The 22021-nt window shown below is 51.4% G+C and overlaps 1 protein-coding gene across 2 annotated transcripts in view; it reads right to left on the bottom strand.

Moving 5' to 3' along the window:
* Positions 1 to 3868: 3868 nt before the first annotated feature.
* The window catches only part of Sh3pxd2b (SH3 and PX domains 2B), an 84301-nt gene continuing 66148 nt past the window's right edge, over positions 3869 to 22021 (bottom strand). The window contains exons 10-13 of one of the 2 annotated variants that reach the window (XM_020162292.2): positions 21291 to 21517; positions 19197 to 19246; positions 17920 to 18045; positions 3869 to 9964 (exon numbers count right to left, since the gene is read on the bottom strand). In XM_020162292.2, the coding sequence (XP_020017881.2) occupies positions 8417 to 9964; positions 17920 to 18045; positions 19197 to 19246; positions 21291 to 21517 (1951 nt within the window). In that variant the 3' untranslated portion in view covers positions 3869 to 8416. The other variant, XM_074057799.1, reaches the window with a different exon arrangement.

A 22021-nucleotide genomic window follows, 5' to 3' on the forward strand; every position in this document is an offset into this window, starting at 1 on the left:
ACTTAACATTCTGCTTTTGCCCTTTGGCTTACAACCCCCAAAATATTTACCAGGTGGTTCTTTACGAAAAGTTTGCCGATTGCTGCAATAAGCAACGAAGACATTTGGAGACTGGTAATTTTTATTTCTACTGCTCATGAGAATAACAATAATTATTAAGTGGTGCTAGAAGTACCTACTATGTGTTAGGCACTCCTTACTCTATTAATTTTCACAACTCAGAGAAGGGCACTACTGTCCCCTTCTAACAGATGAGGACACCACATGTCAGAGTTAAATGTGTCTCTGAGCCAGAATTCAAACCCAGGTCTGTTTAATCCCCAAATCCATAATCGGTCCTTTGCAGTGGTGTATAGTCCATGAATCCCAGGGGGTTCAGAAGACCAAGCACTGGAGCACTTTGCATGATGGCTCTTCTCACTTTATGTCTTTAGCTTCTCCTCCAGACACGTTTAACTTTGCATATATTTTTATTGTATAACAAATCAGCTATGGCTGGTCTAATCAGTAGCTGAGAGACACTTTTTGAAGGAGTCCAAGAAGTAGCCCTCCATTCTCCTCACCTGGGTTCAGAACGGTGACAGAGGGATCAGGAGATGCAGAAGAAAATGTTTACTTATTCCTGAAGAAACTCTGGGGTAATGCAGTGTAGGTGCGATGTGTGGCTGTCATGGTGTTCCTAAGGTGAAATCAGAAATTAGCATGCCCACTGACCTAGCCACCGGCACCCCTGATTCACATTGTGTTCTTTTCACATTAAAGCTTTGCTGTCAGGGACTGGGGATGTGTGCTTTCTGGACATTTGGCCTCAAACAAGAGAGGAGAGGCTGAGCTGCCTAGAGCCTGGCTCCTGCTCTCCAAATGTCAACCATCTAGAGAATTCCTGCTCTTTTTATGTTTTTTTGCAGTACAGGGGTTTGAACTCAGGGCCTACATCTTGTGCCACTCCACCAGCACCCTTTTAGGTGAAGGGATTTTTGGAAATAGGGTCTTGAGAACTATTTGCTGAGGGCTGGTTTTGAACCATAATCCTTCTGATCTCTGCCTCCAGAGTTGCTAGGGTTACAGGCATGAGCCACTGGTGCCTGGCTTCCTTCTCTTTCATAGGGACAGAGGAAGAGGGCTGCAGGGCCACTCTAAGGGAGCTCTGTGTACTCGGAAGGAAACAGCACGCATGGGGGACAAGAGTGTCCCACCTAACACTGGTGTAACTGATGTGTTTATTGATGCATGTATTCATATTCATACAAAATATATAACCATATGTATAATATGTAACTGTAACATGTACACAAACACACACTGCACATATGCTAAAGGTTTTATTGACCAGTGCACAATGTAAACTGCTTGAAGACCACCACTTGCTCTACTGCAGATGAGTGTGGTCAAGTCCCATGCAGCTGAATGGAAATCAGAGGACATAGTTTATTGCAGGGCCCGGGTCTCCTGTATCTTAGGAGAAGATGAACCTGTGCTGTATCAACTTGAATATGTCTGCTGTGATCACTGCCAGGAATTTACAGGTCTCTAAAGAAAACTTGTGCAGGAAGTAGAACAATTCCATTCCTGGGGCTATTTTCTAAAATTTCCTACATGTGGCAACCTCACTGTGGAAAATCCACTCAGACAGCTCCAAGTTAGACGAATAGCAAACAGGAAACCTCCAAGTTCATAAGGAGAACCTTGAGGCTGTCCATTCAAACCATGTTTTGTATGCAGGCTGCTGTTAATGTGAACGCTAAGGGGTTTTTACAGCTGAAGTCAGGGCAAAGGATCACACCACCATTAGGTGTTCAACTCTTGAACAAGAGTTGAAATTCAGAGTTTGACATGAAGCATGTGTGTGGTAGGTGCTCTGTGAATGGTTGCATGGTCAAGTACATTTGAGAAACTCAATAAAATAAATATAAACAAGTGATAATGCCATTCCCCTTGCATTTAATTATATCAGGTTGTCTGCACTTATGTCAGACGTCCTGTGGAAGAAGACGGTTGAGCCTTATTTAACAGTGTCTCTCACCTAATGTGTCCTCCAAATTCTTATTTCAGAAAGCTAACTGACATTTGCTCTGGGAAGTGCTTTGGGACACGCTGAGTGGGACGACTAGAGACTTGGAGGTGTTGTAGTAAGGGACTTTGAATATAGATGGGTAGTGGCTGCGACCCGGGTAAATCACTTCACTCTGAGACCAGGAAGGTCCTGAACCACAGGTGGGTGTGATCACTGCTACCGAGAAGAGCCGTAGTGAGGACTAAATGGCTCATGGAGCACCTTTGTAAGATTCCAGTGGTGACAGGGTCTCCTGTGGAGCTCAGGCTGGGTCCAAATGATACAGAACTAGAGAAGGCACGGACATTAGCCACCCTGGACTCGGGGCACAGTGACCCCATGGTGTGACTCACTGTGACCCCTTAGGGAGGGGAAGATTGGTAGGGATATGTGAAGGTGTGACATCTGGGCCACATCAGGCAGGGATGGCTTTCCTGAAATAGCAGTATGGGAATGGTGAATGTGGCAGTTCCAAGGGACACCTGAAGGGGGCCCATGGGTCGAGCAGACAGCCCTGAGGTAAAGTTGGATTTGGGTCCTGACTACAGCTCAGTTCCCTTCTCTGCCTGTGATGTTGGGTGGTCCTCCACACCCACCCCAGGGAGTCCATGCCATTGCCAGTCCTGTTCTTAGGATTAAGCACTCATGGTTGGGAAGAGCTAGGGTGACCATGCTCCCACATTTCTTCTTTCTTACGGGAAGAGTTAGTGACCATAATCCTAGCAAGGCCTGGGGGTCCTGTACTCTTCCTGATGTTACTACCAAGGAAGGGTGAGTGCTGTGTGCAAACTCTTCCTCCCAGACCTTCAGTGCAGGACTCCACTGGTTTTCTTCTCTTCCTGGGAGGGTGTCATGGCGTCACTTTGTTTAAAGATTCACCATCCTCCTCCTGCTTCTGAAAACAATTTCAATAGGTTTCGTAGCTCTGTTTTCATCCATGGTATAAGATACTCAGACCATATCCACTGCTCCTTCATTGTCCCCTTTTGCCCTTCCCCCCAATGGTCCCCACTCTCAGACGGCATACTGTTATTCATCTTTAAGACTAGATTCTGTGAATGAGAGAGCACACACAGTATCTGCCTTTCTGTTTGACTTACTGTTCTTAACATGATCTCTATGACATGAGTTCATTCTTGTTTATGGCTGAGCAATATTCCATTGTGTATACACACCACATTTTCTTTATCCATTCATTGGTTGATGGGCACCTAGGCTGATTCCATATTTTGGCTATTGTGAATATACTGCTACCAACATGGGGGTGCAGGTGTTTCTGGGGGAGGGACAGAGGGAGTAAATTTGAGGTACGTTGGATGCATGTGTGGAAGTGTCATAATAAGATGTCTTTCTGCAAATAGTGTGTGTCAGTAAAAGAAGGAAAAAGACTCGCGAGAGCCCAGGGCAGCTCCGCACTGGGAGCCGGTTTGGCTCTGCCTTTGGCAAAGTGAAAGACATCTGGTTCTGCTCTTTGCTTCCTGGGAGCAGGTGGCCTGGGCTGTTCCTGCTGCCCAACTGTGACTGCACGCCTTCCCACCCCTCTGGCCCACTCCTGTCCACCAGTGGGCAGCCACTCAACAGGTTTGACTCCTTGGACACGTGACCCTTTCCATTGTTAGGCACAGAGCCGAGCACACGTGGGAGACGCTCGAAAAAGGAGGTCCCTTGAAGGTGCCCCAAGTCCGAAGGGTCACCATTTCCTGCAAAACCCAAACACAGCTTGCATAGGTTTTTATCTGAGTCCAAAGACTCCAGCCAAGCTGCCAGGGCCTGAGGGTATAACCCCTTTTTCAAGTAACACTCAGACACTCCATCTTCACAATGAAGCTTGAAACCAGTCAAGCACATTTTTATTAAAAAAAAGAAAAATTCTAATGGCAAAGAATATAGTCTACATGCTACAGCTAGTTGTTCCCCTCCCCTCACATTACACTCGTGGTTTTCTGTGTTAAAAGGAACAAAAGCCACCACTGGGTGCTGTCAGTTTGCCAAGAGGCTGAGCAGACACAGTGGCGAGCTGTGCTCTCCAGTGCCCGCTGCTCCTGGGGGACGTAAGAAATGGCTCCCTGGAGCAGGGAATGTGGCTTGGGGCTAAAGTGACCTTACCTTCTCATGACAACGACCGCAGGGCACAAAGGCATGAACAGGCACCCTGTTGGGGTAGAATGTGAGCGCCTTCATTGCACCTGAAGTGCTTGTTCCTGCAGCGAGACTGGTGGGGCACAGGCTTTTTTGTATGTACAGAAGATGTGAAGGTGAAGGCTGCTGGCAATGGCACTGTGTCTGGTCATTTCAAGGACAGAAGTTGAGCCCCTTATCTCTGACTGGAGCTAAGAAGGCTGACTTTGGAGTACAGGATGGAAATGAGGACTGGGGATGGAATATTTAAACTTGACGAGGGGCGTGGTACCTTGGAAGATAGCACCAGATCGCAACCCCTCAGAGCTGGGCGATCTAGCCCACGGAAAGGCTGCTCAGAAGGTGCGTGGGGGTGAGGAGGGTGGGACTCCCTTCTGCAGCTCTGTTTGGGGTCAGTCCAGCTGTTGGAACCTTACCCAAGTTAGGAGCAGTTCCTCCAGCCAAGGCAGGGTGCCTGCACCCTTAGGCCTCAACGCAAGCCAATCCCCACCCACTCAGACCTCGTGGTCCTTGGACATCAGGTGTTCTTTGGTCTCTGGTTGGGTGTGGCTGTCCGCAGTTTACACAAAAGCCCCAGATGATGAGTTTGGACAGCAGCACAGGGTACAAGAATGCACAGGCTGTTAGGCGCCCAAAGAGAAGGGCAGGGAATGCGAGGGAACCTACCCAGCACGTAAGAGACGAGGACACAGTGACAGGACGGGAGCCATGCCACAAATGCTCCTGCTTCTTTTCATCTACAGTGCTGGGGATGGAAGCCAGCGCCTTGCTCACAAGAGGCAAGCACTGTACCATGGAGCTGCAGCCCAGTCGTGCTCTCAATGATGTCGAGTTGCCAGCAACTGGAGGCAGATGTGACTTCTTCATCCCACGCAGAGCCGGGTATGTGGCATAAGCACTGGGCTTTCCATTCTCCAGCTCAACGTCCTCTCTACATCCTGGGGAGCCTCAGCACCTGCCCTTTAAGGTGGCAGGTGTGTCCTCCACCTCGTAAGGAAATCCTAGCAAGCTCTGAGATGGTGGAAGGCCAGGAATTTCGTCCTGCAGATTGACTTTATGGTGCAGCCTTGTGGCAAAGCTTAAAACAACCACTGAAGGTCTGGCATGGGCTCAAGCAATTTCCTGGGAGGGCAGGGGCATTGAAACTGGTTCTAGCTGGAGCTCAGCTCCCCAGGTCTCAGCCTGGGACAATGACATACACTCACCAAGTGGCAAAGAGTGCTTCTGAACAAAAAAATTTGAGCGAAGCCAAAATGGTGGTTGTTGAATTCAGATTTTCCAAAGATTTGGTGGCACTAGGACAAGCTGTGCACTGTAAGGTAAAGTGGTCATCACAGGGAGTCAGCAGGGTGGGGAGACCCCTTTGCCTGTCTGTCCTGTGGGCTGGCTTTGGCCAGTCATCTACTGAAATGTTTGACCAGGGTGGAGGGGGACACCTAAACTCAGAGGCTGGGTCACTCGATCCCCTGCAGGCCCCATGCACATTTCACTGCCACTGGCAGCACTAGTCACGGAAGAGGAAGGAAACCCTGGATCAGAGTCTCAGTGTGGCCACTGGGATGAGGCTGGACATTTCACTTCACCTCTGCACCACAACTGGGGTGACACTGTTCACCCCACGCAGTTGTTGTGAGGACTAGTTAAGGGCAGGAGTGCCTTTGGTGCCTCTGAGCTGCCCAGGGCTTGAGCCCTGCTACAATGGCCGTGGCATTTTCCACTGCTGAGACTCACTATTCCCAGATTGCAGCCACAGTCCTGGGTGTTGTGAACCTAAGTCCCCAGGCAGGGAAGGGAGAAGAGTACCTGGCCATCAAAACCCCCCCACTTCCAGTTGCCTGGGGGTGTGTCCACTACTGTGGCAGATGGACCCCAACACAGGAGTCCTCCATTTATAAGAAGAGTGAAGAGAGGGATGTGCCGTCCGTACTGCAGTTCACGTCAGAATAACAGTACGAGAAAAGGCAAATACTTTCATCTGCAGGAAAACACTCTGCCTGCAGAAAGCCTGGGCCTGCTCACTCTCCCCGCCGGCCTCTGAGAGAGGAGGGAGGCAAACGCCGCTCCTTCAGTGTGCCTGCAGACAAAACTTGCAGTTTTTCATAGACAGTGGCAGAGCCTACACACCCTGGCCTACCTGAAAAGGTCACTGAAAGCCAAAAGCAAGTCAGAAAAAGAAAAAAGCCCAGTTTTGTCTTTTGAAAGGAGGTCAAAGTCTGCAAAGTAGCCTCACAAAGCTGTGTAAACCAAAGTGGGTCAAAACCTCGGGAAAACCATGCTATGGGCCTCCTCCAAGTGGAGGCCTTGAGAGGCAGGCAGCCCTCGCCCAGCTCCCCTCCCCCACACTGTCAGCCTCCCCCAACTCCTGGGCACAGGCAAGAGACAGGCACGCCTGCAGGAGGTGCCTCAGGTCTCATCCCAGGACTCTCTCGGGCATGGGACCTGCAGGCTGAGCAATGGAGGAAGGGACAGAGGTGTCACAGTCAGAGGAAACTCCTCCTGTAGAAGCAGGCAATGCCCGTGCACATGGTGGTGTCAGGGCTGGTGCAGAGAGGACTGTTCCCACAAAAGCTTTGGCACTGCAGGAAGATGTGAGCGTCTGTGGGAAAGCTGGCTTGTGGTTCCAAAAGTTTGCACCGATGAGCACTGTGAGCTAGAGATCTTTGGGGCAGGCAGGGGAGATTGCGGTGGGTGGATGGGAAGGGTTCTGCACCCCCCGGCCCCCCAAGCAGCCGGGTCACAGGCAGGACCTGGGCTGGGAGCTAGAAACTGAGTTCTGCTTCTAGTTCTGTGGTGAATAAATCAGCCACACCTGTAAAATGTGTGGAGGGGCTGCCCCCAAAAGAAAACCAACCTCAACTGCGAGAGGGAAGCAGGAATCCGTGGCAGTGAGGGCCAGGAGTGTGCCTGGCCCTCGGAGGCCGGTCTCCTTATGGGGTCACTGCTTCCTACACTTAGTTTGGTAGAGTCAGATGCTGGTCCCTGAGCCACTGGAGCCCCTCAAGGCTGCAATGGGAGACCCCTCAGCTCCCTCTGCCCCATAAGCACCATCTCAGGGGGCCAGCAGAACAAGAGTTGGGGACAGGGCTCTGCCAACTACCAGGACCCTGGTACCCCCTGCCCTGGAGAAGCAGCAGAGCGCCCAGGGCAGCCTCAATGTGTTGCAGTGCCCTGAGTGGGATGGGGTGGGGGGAGGGAGCAGCCATGAGGGCCCCCCTCGCTCATACAAGGAGGAAGCCATTGGCCACCTGCTCCTGGCACCCAGCCCACTTCCACCTTTTCCCTGACTACTTTGCCGCTTGCATGGGGAAGAACACAGGCATTGGAGTTGGTGGGTCTGGACTCAAACCCCCTTCCTCTTCTTGGCAGGGTAGTCGTGAGGGTTAAAACACAGATGCAAAGTGCCAAGTACACTGTGTGGCACTTACCAGCTACTCAGCAAGGGGTAGCGCCTTGTGAATGGTCCCCTGTTCAAATAAACTCAGAGATTCTTGGTCTAGGTAGACAGAAATGAGAAGCCCCAAGAGGGGTCAGAAACTCTCGCTTAAAAGCCCTGGATGGAGAGGAGTCTGCAGCAGGAAAGCAAAGCACGCTCAGGGATGGGGCCGCGGCATTACGAGAGTCATGGTCATGGTCACAAGGCAGAAGATGGAAGGCAGGGTTGCGGAGTAGTCCTCCGGAACTGCTTCTGGGGTCAAGCCTCAGGAGCTGAAAGACCGGAGGCCTTGACAGACAGGACACTTTCCTGGGGACTTGCAGTGGAGGTGACTTGTATGGGGCAGTTCTTCCTGGTGACAGGCATTTTGAAAACAGTGAATAAAGCCACTGCTTCTAGGAACATGGAGCAGTTAGAGCAAATCGTCATGGGTTGGTGAGCTGTCCCTTTTGCTGTCCAAGCAATGAGAGACCCTGTCTAGTTTCTCTAGGTGCCAGGCTCGAGTCCTAGAGGCCTGAAAGGTCACTGTCCCGCTGCAGGGTGGCAATGCCACCGGCTAGGAGGAATTCTCTTAAGGCAGGTGATGACATGGATTTCGATCTTGAAAACTGTGGCTTCCGAGCTCCTGGAGTTGCTGAGCGGGGGAAGGTCGGACCCCGGGCTCCTGACATCCCAGCCACAGCACTCTGGGCTCCATTTCTTGAACCTGCGTGGAGCCTGATAAGTTAATGCCTATTAAATACGCAGGGAGGCCAGCAGGACAGCAGGACCCCAGGCAGGGAGGAGGCAGGCTACGGCTTCTTCCTGAGGTAGTTGGAAGGAATCCAGCCTTCCCAGGAAGGGGCCCCACTGAGGACCTGGCAGAACCACCAGCCACTGCTGTTCTTCTCCCGGACTTGGAACATTGTTCCTTCCTGGAAGCTGATGGCATCTTCATCTCCCTCAAAGTTGGCCACAGCCACATACAAAGAGTCCTTCAGGCCATCGGCTTTGGGGAAGAGGACTGCGGCTGCTTTCTCCCTATTGTCTCCCATTTTGGTGGCTACACGTGACCCTGGCCCACCTTTGCCTGGCATGTCATCTTGGCCCAAGGGGGTGGAGAGAAGAGGTTTGGCTTTGGGAGGGACAAGAAGGGCACGGCCTGGGGTGGGAGCTGCCTTGCTTTCATTGGCACCGTGCTGTGGCCCTCTGACCTCTGGGAGGGGCCTGGATGACAATGATGATGAGGAGGTTTTCTTCGGGGGTGGTGGTCTCCGGGGTGGGACCACAGGCCTCTGTTGGGAGGACTCTTGGAGAGGCACAGGCACATTCTTAGGCCCGGGATCTGTGGTCTTGGTTGGCCTTGGCGGGGCTCTGCAGGACATCTCCTTTGGGCTGAGCCCATCCTGTTTGTTAGACCTGTCCTGGGCTCGGCCAGGTCCCTCCCCTGGGAGAAAGCTTCGGCTAAAGGCTATATCCTGGCCCCCAGCAGCCTGCTGGCTCTCCCCATCCAATGAAGACTTGTCCTGGGACTTGGCAGGCCTGAGCTTACTCCTGAGGTTGCAGATATCCACTGGGTCCTCGCCCTGAGCTGCCTCTGTCTTGGGGGAAGGAGCTGGTTTGGGCCGAACCTGAGGTCTAGACTTCAAAAACGGGTTCAGGGGAGCGGCTTCTGGCTTCTCCTCCAGTGGCTCAGCCTTGGGTTTGGAGATGGGCCTGAGGTTGGGCTTCTTTACCTCCTTGGCCAACACCTTGTGGCCACACTCCAGCCCCATGTCGTTCTTCAGTTGGAATAGCTTGCTTTTGTCGGGCTTGGGCTCTGGCTTCCGGCCTTCCCGGGCAGGGGGGCTGTGCTTGGCGGGAATTATTGGCAAAATCACCCCAGGAGGCTTGGGCGAGGTGCCCCGCAGCTGCTCTGACCTCTGGCGCTCCCGCTCCATCAGTTCCCCTTCCGACTTGATGATGGATTCTTTCCGGGGAGGGAGGCTGGGCTTCTCCTCCAGGCTGGCATCTGCAATATCCTCATAGCCCGCGGACGCAGAGGTGTCTGCAGATGCCTTTCTTGTGGCCTCCTTGCCCCCCTTCCGGTCTTTGGCCCATGGCATCCCAGAGTCCCCAGCACCATGTGGTGTCTCAGGCAGGGGCCGGGAGGGGCCCACGGCATCACTGCCTGTGTTGTTCTCCGTTGCTGCTGCATCCCCCAGCCGGAGCTGGGCCACTTCATGGGGCAGGGGGGCAAGAAAATTGGGTCTTGATGCATTACTGGTCTTCTTGTACTTGTCGATGAAGGTTGCGGGGGCCCAGCCTTCCTTATCCTCCATCTGAATGTACCACCAGCCGCTCAGGCTCTTCTCAATCACCTGGGAGGGGAGAGAAAGGCACTTAGGAGGTCTGGACCAGGGAGCATGGTCGAGGAAAATCTACACGCACCTGGAGGCCAGAAGCGGAGCCCCTGAGCTCTGCAGCTTCTCCTACGGGCTTTTGGTGGCCCAGCTAGGGCGGTGTTACCAAGTATCTGAGCATCTTACCTGGACGCAGATTCTTCTCCAATATTTTTTGTTTTTTAAGACAGGGTCTTGAAATATTACCCAGGCTGTGGTCTCTAACGCCTGGGCTCAAGTGGTCCTCCTGAGCAGCTGGGATTATAAGCATGTACTACTGTATTTGGCAAGTTCTTATTCAGTTTTGGATTGTGCCAAGGGCTCTCTGAGAGGTCATGCAGACAGTACCTCTGAGGGGGCTTCTGGGTGGGGCATTTATGGAGGACAGCCACCCAAGGGCATCAGTGCTCCTTCTCTGAGAGGCAGCAGTCGCCAGTCTGCAGGGAACTGTATGCAGCTGCAGGTCACCTGGCGTGGATCAGGCCACCAAACACTGTCTGCTGCAATTCTAAAGAACAGGCAAAAGCCACAGACAGCCAGAACAACCTTGGTCCCTGCTTCCCGCTTGAGCATCAGACGAATGCTCGACTGGTGTTTACAGAGGCCATGCCACATGGAAAAGTCTGTTTTGAAGCAGTAATCACACTTATCTCAATGGAATACAGTGTGCGCACGCAATCAGGGGAGGTGGTAAGGCAATAGACTGACATCTTTCATAAGAGGAGATTTGGAAACAGACGTGTGAGAACACAGCAAGAAGCCGGCCATCTGCAAGGCAAGGGGAGAGGCCTCAGGAGAAATCAACCCTGCCAACACCTGGACCTTGGACTTCTAGACTCCAGACTGCGGGAAAGAAATCACTGCTCTGATCCACACTGTGATTCCCTGGCAGGCTCTGTCTATAGGAGATCTCAACAATGCTTGTGCCCTGAGATGGGGCTGTCGCTCTGTTACACAAATGCAGAGTGGAGACTCAGTGGAGCTGAAGAGCTGGCACGGGGTCATGCAGAAAGCTAACGGCAGAGGAGAGGGCCAAAGGCAGGCAGGTGGACCTCCTTCCTGGGGAGGATCCATGCCTGGGCCAACAAATTGCTGCAGGGGCCACGATGGCTGTGGCATGGCTGTGCTGGTGCTGCACACTGCAGCCTGGCTGGGGAGCCAGTGGTCCGGACAAGGAGGCCTGACTCTAGGGTCCACAGTCCTGAGTTCCAGTTCTACCCCCACCACTTGCTGCCGAACTGGCCCTGGGCAAGCCACATGCCTCAGAAGGAGGAGGATAGTTAAAGTAGTGACACCCACATGCTGACTTTGGTCATGCAAGAGCACCTGGTAAGCCAAAAGATGAATGTTAGCTGTTATACCATTGGCAGGGAGGCATCTGAGCAAAAGCAGGGTTCACTGCAGAAACAGTACTCCGTGAGCCTGCTGGATGCTACTGGGCAAAGAGCACTGGTAGATGTGGACCACATCCCATATTGCTCGGCAGTGCTGGTTTCAAAGGCCATGCTGGGTGTGCAAGCCATCACAGCACCGCCAGGAATTCAACACTGCTAGCACTAAATCATGCAGAAGAGGGGACGAGAGCAGGACAGTACTCAGCACAGGTGTAGCCATGAGGGTCTGTAAAGCTTGCCCTCTACAAAAGGACTGTGGCAGAGTTCAGGGCATCTCTGTTCTTAATCACAATTTGAGGGAGTTTTGTTTACTAGAGAGAAGCCACAAGCTAATATGAGTAAAAGCAAATGCAAGATCACACGATGAAAGGAAAGAAAGAAAAGAGCTTGGAGTTTAAAACCAGAGAGACCTAGGTTCAAATCCCAGCTCCATCACTTATTAGCCGTACAGCCTGAGGTGATGAATTTACACAGTCGTTCTGAGTGTCAGGTACCTCTTCAGTACAATGTGCTGATATTGCCCTCTAAGGATTTCTGGGAAGGTCAGTTATCAAGCAGGTAAGGTACCTAGCATCAAAGAGGTACCTGCTATAACTACCACCACCACGAGCACCATCTGGAAAACAGGTCATCTGTTTTTGGTTCTGGATTGAACCCAGGTCCTCACGCAGGACAGGCAAGTGCCCTACCTTGAGCCATGACCCCTCAACACGTCTTAGAGGTGAAAGGTCCAGAAAGTGAGCTGACATCCTCTGCCACTCTTCCTGCTACACGGCTCCCACTGGTTCCATTAGTGGGGAGCCACTGGTGACTTCTGAGTACTAAGATGCTGTTGGAATGAACCAGGAAGCAGAAGCAGAAAAGGGAAAACAGATCCTATGGGATTTTTCAGAAGAAAACGCTTGATTGAGCCCAAAGCTTTACTGGCAAAAATTCCCTCCGAAGTCCCACAAGTTACTTCTCTGTAACCAGGCTGACTGTGGCCGTGACTATGTCAGCCTGTGCTGATGTCCTGGACCAGCAAAGCTGAGAAGTTTCGAGGACGCTGTGGCTGTGCCTTGTAGAAAAGGAGGTAGGGGATATGAGCTTTTCCTTGGGCCAGAAAAGGGAGAGAGTCAGAAAGAAAAATGGGTCAAGGTTCTGGTTAAGTAACGGTGGGATCTGGGGGAGACTCAACACCTCCAGAAAATGCCAGGGATCCATGAAGTCCCTGCTGCCTGCAGTGCAGGCCTCAGTGCCAATGCACTGTCACGGCATGCTGGGTGTCGTGGCAGGCATCTGAGCATCCTGAGTGGGATGGCAAATGTTTGGTTTGCCAGATCAAACAGTGTTTGAGTACTGGTACTGGTAATATGTTGGTAGGAAGTTCTGGAAACTCCCTGTCAAAGGTTGCATCTGTTTTGTGTGTGTGCGGAGCTGGGGATAGAACCCGGGACCTTGTCTGTCAGGCAAGTGCCCTACCACTGAGCCACATCCCAGGGTCTAAAGGCTGTGTCTTCACTGAGAAGGCCTCACAGTGGTTTTCAGCTCCCTTGGAAAGAAGCCTCTTTATAACACACAATTTGAACTTCTGGTTTCAAGATGGGGGAAGAAGTGGACAAGAGTTTCCTCTTTATGCAACAAATCCAGGAAAGAAAGAAATGAACCCCGAGCTGAGCTCAGAAGGAGGAAGGAAAGAAGTTGGTGGATCAGAAGTTGTGAGGGGTTCAGATTCCTCAGTTTCTGGGAGCGAGGCTGTGACCCAGGAGTGCTGTCCAAGGAGGGGACACTGCAGGGTGGCAGCACTGAGGGAGGGGCCTGGAGCAGCCGGCAGGGGAGGGGCTGTGACGTGGTAACACCCAGGTTGGCTGGCACTCTGCTCTTTATCCATTTCTTGAGGCAGGGGAGAAAAAAGAGAGACGGCTTAACAGTAGTACAGCAAGTGTGCAAGCTTGGGTCACAGACACACGATGCTGCTCTGTGGCTCATTCAGAAGTCCCCAAACTGGTACTGAGGCCAGTGGGAGCCAAACAACTCCCCTGTAAGCTTCCATGGGCTGTTAGACTGCTGGCTCAACTGCATAAGACTAATCCCATGGAAAGAAGTGAAAAAATGCCAACACCACTGCAAATAGTTTATAACCGAAGGAAAAGGGAGGATAACTGGTAATGGTGGACTATACGTTAAGCATGCTTACGATCCTCAGATACAGAAAGACCTCAAAATCGTGAAGGAGCAGGTTACTACAAAAAAGAATCAAGAAGAGCTCTTGGAAGTGAAAATTATAATTACTGAAATAAAATAATCAACAGCTGAAGAGCAAATTTATGAACCAAAAGATTGTGCAGAAATATCCAAGAATGTGCCACCAGGGGATGGAGACAGCAAATATGAAAGAAGGGTATGGTAGTACATGCCTGTAATCTCAGAACTTTGAAGGCTGAAAAGGAGTTCAAAGCCAGGGCTACACAGAGAGATCCTGTCTCGAAAAAAAAGAAACTATGAAAGAAAAGTTAAAGGACATAGAAAATAGTTCCCATATCTATTTAGTAACAGTTCCAGCAGGAAAGACTGAAAGAATGAAGGCAGTCAATATTTAAAGAAGCCATAGCAGGTTGGGTGATTTTCTAGGATGACTTCCTGAGACCTTAGAGTACAAAGGCTCACCACCTGCCACGCCAGATAAAAATAATCTCACATCTTGCCACACATTAATGCAATTGAAATCTTTTGAAGACAGTGAGGAATCCTGAGAGAACAAGAGTCAGGTGGAAGCAGTGTTGCCAGCAACACCAGAGGTAAGAAGAGAATGGGATGACATACGCAAAGGACCGAGCTCAAACTTGGAGTCCAAATCTGGAAATCACACCTCCAACAACCACCACGGAGGGACAGTACCACTGCTGGCGGGGGCCTTAGTTAAGAACACATCGTCACAGTGGCCCCGCGAGCTAGGAAGCTGACAAAGGTAGCCAGTAGGAGTCAGGAGGCTTCCTGCAGGAGGCAGGGGTTTGAAGGGTGACTTGAATTTTGCTATGCCCAGTTCAGTCAAAAGGCTGCCTTGAGCTGATCCACAAGAAGGCAGGTAGATGACAGACAGGCAGCTGGGCTGAAGCAAGGTCAGTCCTGGCAGAGAGGGCAAGAGAGTGGAGAGGGCAGCCTGACAGATGGGACTTGGAGGACAGCAGTGTAGACAGGGCTGACCAGCAAGAGTGGAAGGAACAGCCCTCGAGCATGGAGGATGTTGGGAAACAGATAAGACCCTCGGGACAGAAGCAGGAGTTTGAGTTCAGGTTAGGAATATCTAAATACCCAAAATGCTTTATCCAAAATCTGAAACTTTTTGGGTGCTGACAAGATACCGTAAGTGAAAATTCCCCTTTTTCTGCTATAGCAACAGAAAGGTGACAAAGCACTCAATCAATGTGAGCCATTAGCATTTTTACTCTCATTTTGTTAGACAAGCACACAGAGCACAAGAACCCCCTAAGCCAGCACAGCTGCAGGAAGAGGGCAGTTTGCATTGAGCCCTGACGGATGAGCAGGTGAGATGCAGACAGATGGGCAACCTGGAACTTTTCCACGTGAGGTGCTGCTCAGATGGCTACTGTCCTCGGGGGCTTGCAACCTGACGGGGCGAGCTGCTGCATTCCATGAACGTTCGCTGAGGATTCATGATAAGCCTGGAGTGGTGCTGGAGATCCTGTTGTAACACACACAAAATCCCTGGGCCCAAAGACCTAGATTCTACGTGTGGAGGATGGGCAATAAGCCACCGACCTTCTATCACCCTCTCACCCGTGCACCTACCCAACAAACAGGAAGCAGAGTCTGGGAAATCCGAGGGGCAGGTACTTGTTGCAAAGGTGGCTGGGAAAGACCTGCAAGCAGCTAGATCCTTCCCCTGATGGAGCCCTGCCCTGTGTGGTGTTGGAGGGAATGTGAACTTGATGCCAAGCCATGGCCTGGTCTACCACTAGCTTTGCAATGAAGAGGTCTAGGAGTGATGCAGCCATCTTGCCTCCACTTAACCCTGCTTCCTCATCCATGAAATGGGGCAGCACACTTTATGTGTGCTGAATAGGGCGAATGAGATGTCAAGACCCAGAGGCTTGCACTGTTTTCTCTGGCAGCTGGTTCTTCTTCTGGCGGCAGCAACCAGGTTTCCTCAGGCCCTTGTTGTCCCATCTGAGACCCAGGAGTAGGAAGTGGAGGGTGGGCTGGCCAGAGCCATGAGGCTCAATTCCGGGACCTATACTGGAACTCTATGGCTGCTGAGCAGACAGGCTACAAGCCTAGGGCAGCTGGGCCCTCCTCTTTGCTCCTGGAAGAAGCCCGAGTGAAGCCAGGGTAGAGAAAATGAGAAACAGAAAGAAGACCTGCTGCTATCATGTGAGCCTGTGGAACCCCAGGTGTGAAGGCCGACCTGCCACACCTGCACAACAATGATGACGTTGACAGGCAGCCAGAGGGCACTGACACCAAAGGCAGGAGATTCCTAGGATACATTACAAATCTGCCTTGAGAAGTCAAGTGTCCCCTTGCTTAAGTCCCGTTTTGCCAGACTTCCTCCAGCTGCCACCTTCATTCTTTCTTAATTAAGTCTGTGTTTCCTACAATCACTGTCTCCACTTCTTTACCTCCATTCTCTCTTCCATCCCTTGTGGTCTGGTTGAAGATCCTGCCTTTACCCTGGACTACTCTTGAAAAGTCACCAGTAACCTCCTTTCTGTCATGAACACCCTCCCCAGCCAGGGACACTGTCGTTTGCCTGCCTCCTTCAAGTGCCCCACTGGTCCTTGGTGCCCCACTACTCTGGCTCCTTTCTGGCCTAGCCTCTCCCTAGCTGCCCATTATCCAATGTCAGTGTCTCTTCTCAGCCCTCTCTGCCCCTGGGGTGGGGTCTGGCCCCTCCCTCTTCTTGATGAATTCCCCCACAACTTCTAATTACTTTCAATAGGCTACTGACTCCAAAACACCCTTTCAGCTTCACACACACACATCCAAATGCTGATCCACACACAAAAAAGTGCCGATCCACCGTTCCCTCTGGGTGTCCACTGGCAGCTCTGCTTCCTCAAGCTAACAGCAGACTCAAGATCCTCTCCCTTAAACTCCATCCTACCAGCCCTGTTGAGATGACAATGAGTGATGACTCAGGGCAGATCTTCCCAGAATAGTGTCAAACACAACTCAGAATCTCCCAAATTCATGAAAACACAAAAGGATTTTCTTCTTGTGAACATCAAGATGCACCAATGCCCCTGGAAGCAGAGCCAGAGAACACAGTGCTAACCCATGGAGTACAGGGTATAGGAAGCCCTGCCTGATACGGTGCTGTGAGAGCAACCAGTGAACTGGAGTACAGGGAGAGAAGGAAGGAAAGACCCAGGCAAGTAGCTGGGCACTGTTGGGCTGGCCAACAGTGCTCGGTGCCCTGGCTGTCAGAAGGGTCTGTGCCTGGCGCTGGCATTGTGTTACTTGGAGCAAAGATGAGGATGAAGATGCCTCTTCAGGGCCTGGAAGTTGCTCCTCCTGGCATGGAGGTGCTCCATTAATACTGTCATCCCCTGGTGTCTGCAGGGGACCGGTTCTAGACACCCCATTCTCAGTGGATACCAAAATCTACAGATGCACAAGGCCCTTGTATAAAATGCCATCATATTTGCATGGAACCTGCACACATCCTCCCATGCATGTGAAATCCTCCCTGGATTCTTACAATACCTAATGCAGTGTAACTGCTACACAAAGAGTAGTTGTATTGTATTTAGGGAATAATGAGAAGAAAAGCTTTATTTGTGGTTGGCCGAATCCATAGATATGGAACCAGGGACATGGAAGACAACTGTACTGTATTTGTTGCAGAGATGAACAATTAAATCTCTGCCTCCAAGGGGGAGGGGAGCAGGGTCTGCCAAAGCTTCCTCATGACTGAGTGAAGGCAGGGACGCCATGACTGGCTCACCTGCTACTGTTAGTGGTGGAAAGCTGTCTTTGCCCAAGGTGTCCAATTCCTGCTCCTTGCTGCTAACGCACTACTTGTAGGCTTTCTTGGGAGCCTGGGGAACACCTTCGGTCTACTCCCATCAAGACAGAAAAGTTCATCTGCAAGAAGAGAAAGGATGTGTCCTGGCCTTTACCCAGGGGTCAGAGCAGACAACACTAGAGATAGGAAGAAGCAATGTGGTAGAGAAAGGACAAAGCTAGCCCCAAAGGGCCACAGATTGCATAGTTCTACTTCTCCAACTTCCAGAGCAGGCAAATCTACAGCAACAGGACGGCGGCGGGGAGGGAGCAGAGATGGGAGTGACTACTCATGGCAAGAGGTTTCTTTTTGTTCTGGAATTAGGTAATGGGGATGGTGGTACAACTCTGAATATACAAGCTGAATTTCACACTTCAAATTGGTAAATGGTTTGGTATGTGAATTATATCTCAATAGACTGCCACCCGCATTTCCCCACATTCTTCAAAAGCAGTAGGAGGTGAGAAGAGAGAGCAGGGCTGATGCCCGGAATCCAGGATGACAGGCAGGCAAGGGATGGCGGGTGCGCTCACCTCGACCTTCAGACCGGCCTGGAAGCTGATGCCGTCTGGGATGGTGGTCTGGAACTCAGCAATGGTATAATACTCTTCTTCCACCTGGGGCGGGATGGGAGGCTTCGGCAGGTTGAGACCTCGAGGCTGGGAGGTTACACACAGGACTAACTCCACTGTCAATGCGTTACCGTGACCCGGAGTCAAAGGACTGGGGGGGACGTGTTCACTACCAAGGGGGTCTGGTGGACCTATTTATTTTCTAAGGTGAGAAACAAAGAGGACTCGGCTGTCATCTGCTAGATGACTTCTCACTGGGCCTTCAAACTTAGAGGGAACACAGGGGACATTTTTCTGCATCACAAGGAGGCAGTGAGGTTCCGAGAGGAACGCAGGTGCAAACCAGACCCAGGTGGGCTGGAAATACTAATGGTGGCGGTGCTGAGCCTCAGTTTCCTAGAGAATGGGCACAGTAATAGTATCGGCCTGGTGAGCTTGCTGCACAGGTTAAGCAAGTTAATGCAGTGAGGACCTGACGTGCTGTGTGGTACCCAGTGGTGCTCCATAAACGGCAGTCATTAAAAAGGTCCCTTCCTCAAAGAGCAGGTTGAGTACCCTTATCTGAAATGCTTGAGATTTTGGTATATTTGTCTACACATAATGAGATGTCTTGAGCCTGGAACCGAAGTATAAACACAAAATTCATTTATGCTTCATATATATATATATATATATATATATATATATAAATGGTGATGATTTTAGTCAATATTTTTAGGGCATTTGCATTATGACTGTGACCTGTCACCTGCAGTTAGTGTGAAATTTTCCACTTACAGTGCCATATTGGCACTCAAAAAGTTTCAGATTTTGGAGCCCACTGGATCTTGGATTTTTGAGTTAGTGACACTCCACCTGTAATGGTTAAAAGGGTGCCCTGAAGATTACAAAATGGAGAACATTGAGATGTCACCACAAATGAGATGTGTGCCTCCTGCAAGCCTGGGCCTCAAGATGCCTGACCCGAGAAAACTGATCTAGGACAAGGGGGTTCAGGAAGCAGCACAGGCCCTGGCTGACTTGACACAGCACACTCTAGAACATGGCACAGATTTTCACCTGCCTGGACCTCGGTCTTCCCACCTGTTAATGGCACCGGCACTCACACAGCCTGCTTTGCAAGGCTGCTGTGTGGACAGGAAAGAGCATCTCTAGAAAAGGTGAGGCCATGGGGGTCAGTGGGCATTCCTGCTGGCCTTTAGGTCAGGCTGGCCTCCCCCCAGCAATAGAGCACTTACGATGGTCATATCCCGGCGAGGAGGGGGTCTCTGCCTCATCTTTGGTGATCCTATGGAGAAACAAGACTCATTTCACTCACATGTGGAGTTCACAGATAGGAGTCCCTGATGTGGACTCAGGGAAGGTCGATCCCTCCTGTAGACTGGCAGAAGTTCTGCACAGGAGTTAGCTGTGACCCTTTCTGCGGGAAGAGCTAGGCCATTCTCTTCTCAGTCTTAGCTCAGGACCCTCTACCAATGGGGCCTCTGGATCTTTTCTATGCAGGAACCAAAGGGGATGGGACCGAGACTTTGAGCACTGGAAGGCTTCCCAGGAAGGGGGAAAAGCAGAGGCTTCAGAGTTACACAGGATGGATCTAGGCTTGTGGGCTTCCAGAGAAGTACAAATGGATTGCATGACTGTGAGCCACAGGCTTCTGTGGAGCTGACCTAAGGCGTGCCTCCCAGGGTGCTGGTAGAGATGGAGGCAAAAACCCAGCAGCTCTTATCACGTGGCAGGCACGCATAAACATTACTGCTTCTGGTTCTGTGCTCTAGAACAAGCCGAACTAAACAGAACCTGGAGAAGTGGAACCAAACACCCTTGGGCTGACCTCAGGGGTTTTACTCTGGAGATGAGTCGCCCTCGCTCTGAGTCCCAGGGTCAGGAGGACAACTGCAGTGGTCCACGGTGCTGTCAGGTTTCCACACAGGGGTATTTTGTTGGGTAGGGTATGGAAGAGACAGGCAATCCCTCAAATACCCACCTTTCTTGTCTTGCTATTAGAATAAATAGCAGCAGAGTTTCAGCCAAGAGACTTAGCCACCCATATTAAGACTACATTTCCCAGACTTCCTTGCAGCTAGGTATTGGCACATGGCTAAGTCTAGTGGGATATGGAAGAAAGTGGAACGTGTGTAGCTTGAGTCATGTTCTCCATGTCTCCCTGCCTGTCTTCCATGGGCTGGACCAGTGGTGAGCCATGCTGAATAGGTGGATGAGAGCAACACAAGACAGGGGCAGTGGGAAAAGACCCTGGACTGCACCAGCCCTGGACATGCACACGCACCACTGTGGGGAAATGAAACAAGCAGTTTGTTTGGGCCACTGTTACTGGGAATATGTGTGCCTGTGTATGGGGGAGAGGGTCTTTATTTTAGCATCTGAACCTGCACTTCAGGTTTTCAATAAAGTGACGTGACTTCAGGTTTTCATTTGGTCCTCTGTGTGAATGGGGCTCTTCCTATGTTCTTGACAGTCAGTTAAGAATCTCAGAAGCCCCACCATGGCATGTAACCACACCTGTGATGCATTCGGTGCTGAGGGCAGCTAAGCAGAGAAGAAAACATGTCTAGAGACTCAAAAGTTTACTGTCACCTGGCAAAAGCAGCTAGGAGGAGCCCAGCTAGGGGCATATCTTCATCTCTGTGGGAAACTGAAAGTCCTTTCTTAAAAGATTACCCTTGCCCACACAACCAGGACAGGATCTTGGGCTCTGTGCTTGAGGCCAGAGTCCTGGGTACGAAGTAGACAACAGTGGTGAAAGGCTAGAGTATGAAATGCTAACAGTGGGTGAAGCCCTACTGTTAGTGCAAACCCAACATGGGATCAACTTTTCTTCCTCTGGCTCACACATGAGGCTACACGAAGGAGTAGAGGAGTCCAGGTGCCATTTGGGCTCAAGAGCTGGTGCCACCTGGGTTCAGGACCTGACCCCAAGGTTACCATCTGGGTGGCCTTGGACTCACCACCCCATCTCTCTGACCCCTCACCTGTGAAACGAAAGCATTAAGCTCCTCAAAGGTTGTAGGGGGAGGCAATGGATTATTTAGAAGACTCTTGGCATGCAGTGGTGCTGGATCTGCATGAGCAAACTCAGTCAGGGGAGAAAGCAACGCTCTCACTCCACTGGACTCTGCAACCCACTGTGTGAACGAGAACGTGAACACGAACAGTTGAGACTAGTCACCCCTGGGTTTCTGAGTCTTTTTATCTGCAGGATGGTAGGTAGATGGGTTGTGAGGAAGAGGGTAATATGTGAGAGGCTCTAAGCACCCAGCCTGAGAACAGGCACAGTAGCCAGGTGCTGTCGGGAACTGGGGTGGGTTACTCACTCTGCTTAATGTCGCCATCGGGCACTGCACGGCCTTCAAAGCGGCCATCCCTCTGGTTGTTGAGCAACTCCTTCTCCCTGCTCACCGTAACCTGCTGCCGGCCAACACCATCCAGGTCCAGAGCCCCTGAGTGGGCGGATGAGCCAGGGCCCAGCTTAGGTGGCAAGAGCTCCCCGCTGCTCTTCTTTAGGTAGGAGGCGGGGGCCCAGCCTTCTTTTCCCTGGAACCTGGGAGGAGGAGCAAGGGCACTAGTCACACTGGTCTGCTGGGCCCATGGGAAGAAACCATGTTCCCACTGAGAGTCACATTAAGGTCCCCATGGCAGGGACACAGGGTCCTTACTACTAGAGCTGGAGGCTGCATGCTGCCTGATGCCTTCTGATGATGTCTATGCTCTCAGTGTGGCCCTCTGGGCCTTTCCATCTGGCTCTGTTTGCCTCTCTCACCTCAATCATCAAATCCTGCCATGCTTGCAGGAGACGTGGTGCCTCTCCCCTGGGTGGTTTCAGTGGACGTGGTGCCTATGTCCTGGGTAGCTGCTGTGGACGTGGTGCCTATGTCCTGGGGTGGCTGCTACAGATGTGGTGTTCATGTACCACGCTGGTTGTGGTGGGGTGAGGATAGGCAGTGACTCACCTGGGACCTCTGCCACCTCTACTTAGTTATCTGAGGACACCTGGAGGTGGAGCCCAGTCCTTAACAGGGTTCTGCTCTCTGGGGTTCTTTGTGTT

Source organism: Castor canadensis, chromosome 16, assembly GCF_047511655.1.
Source record: "Castor canadensis chromosome 16, mCasCan1.hap1v2, whole genome shotgun sequence".
Taxonomy (NCBI): domain Eukaryota; kingdom Metazoa; phylum Chordata; class Mammalia; order Rodentia; family Castoridae; genus Castor; species Castor canadensis.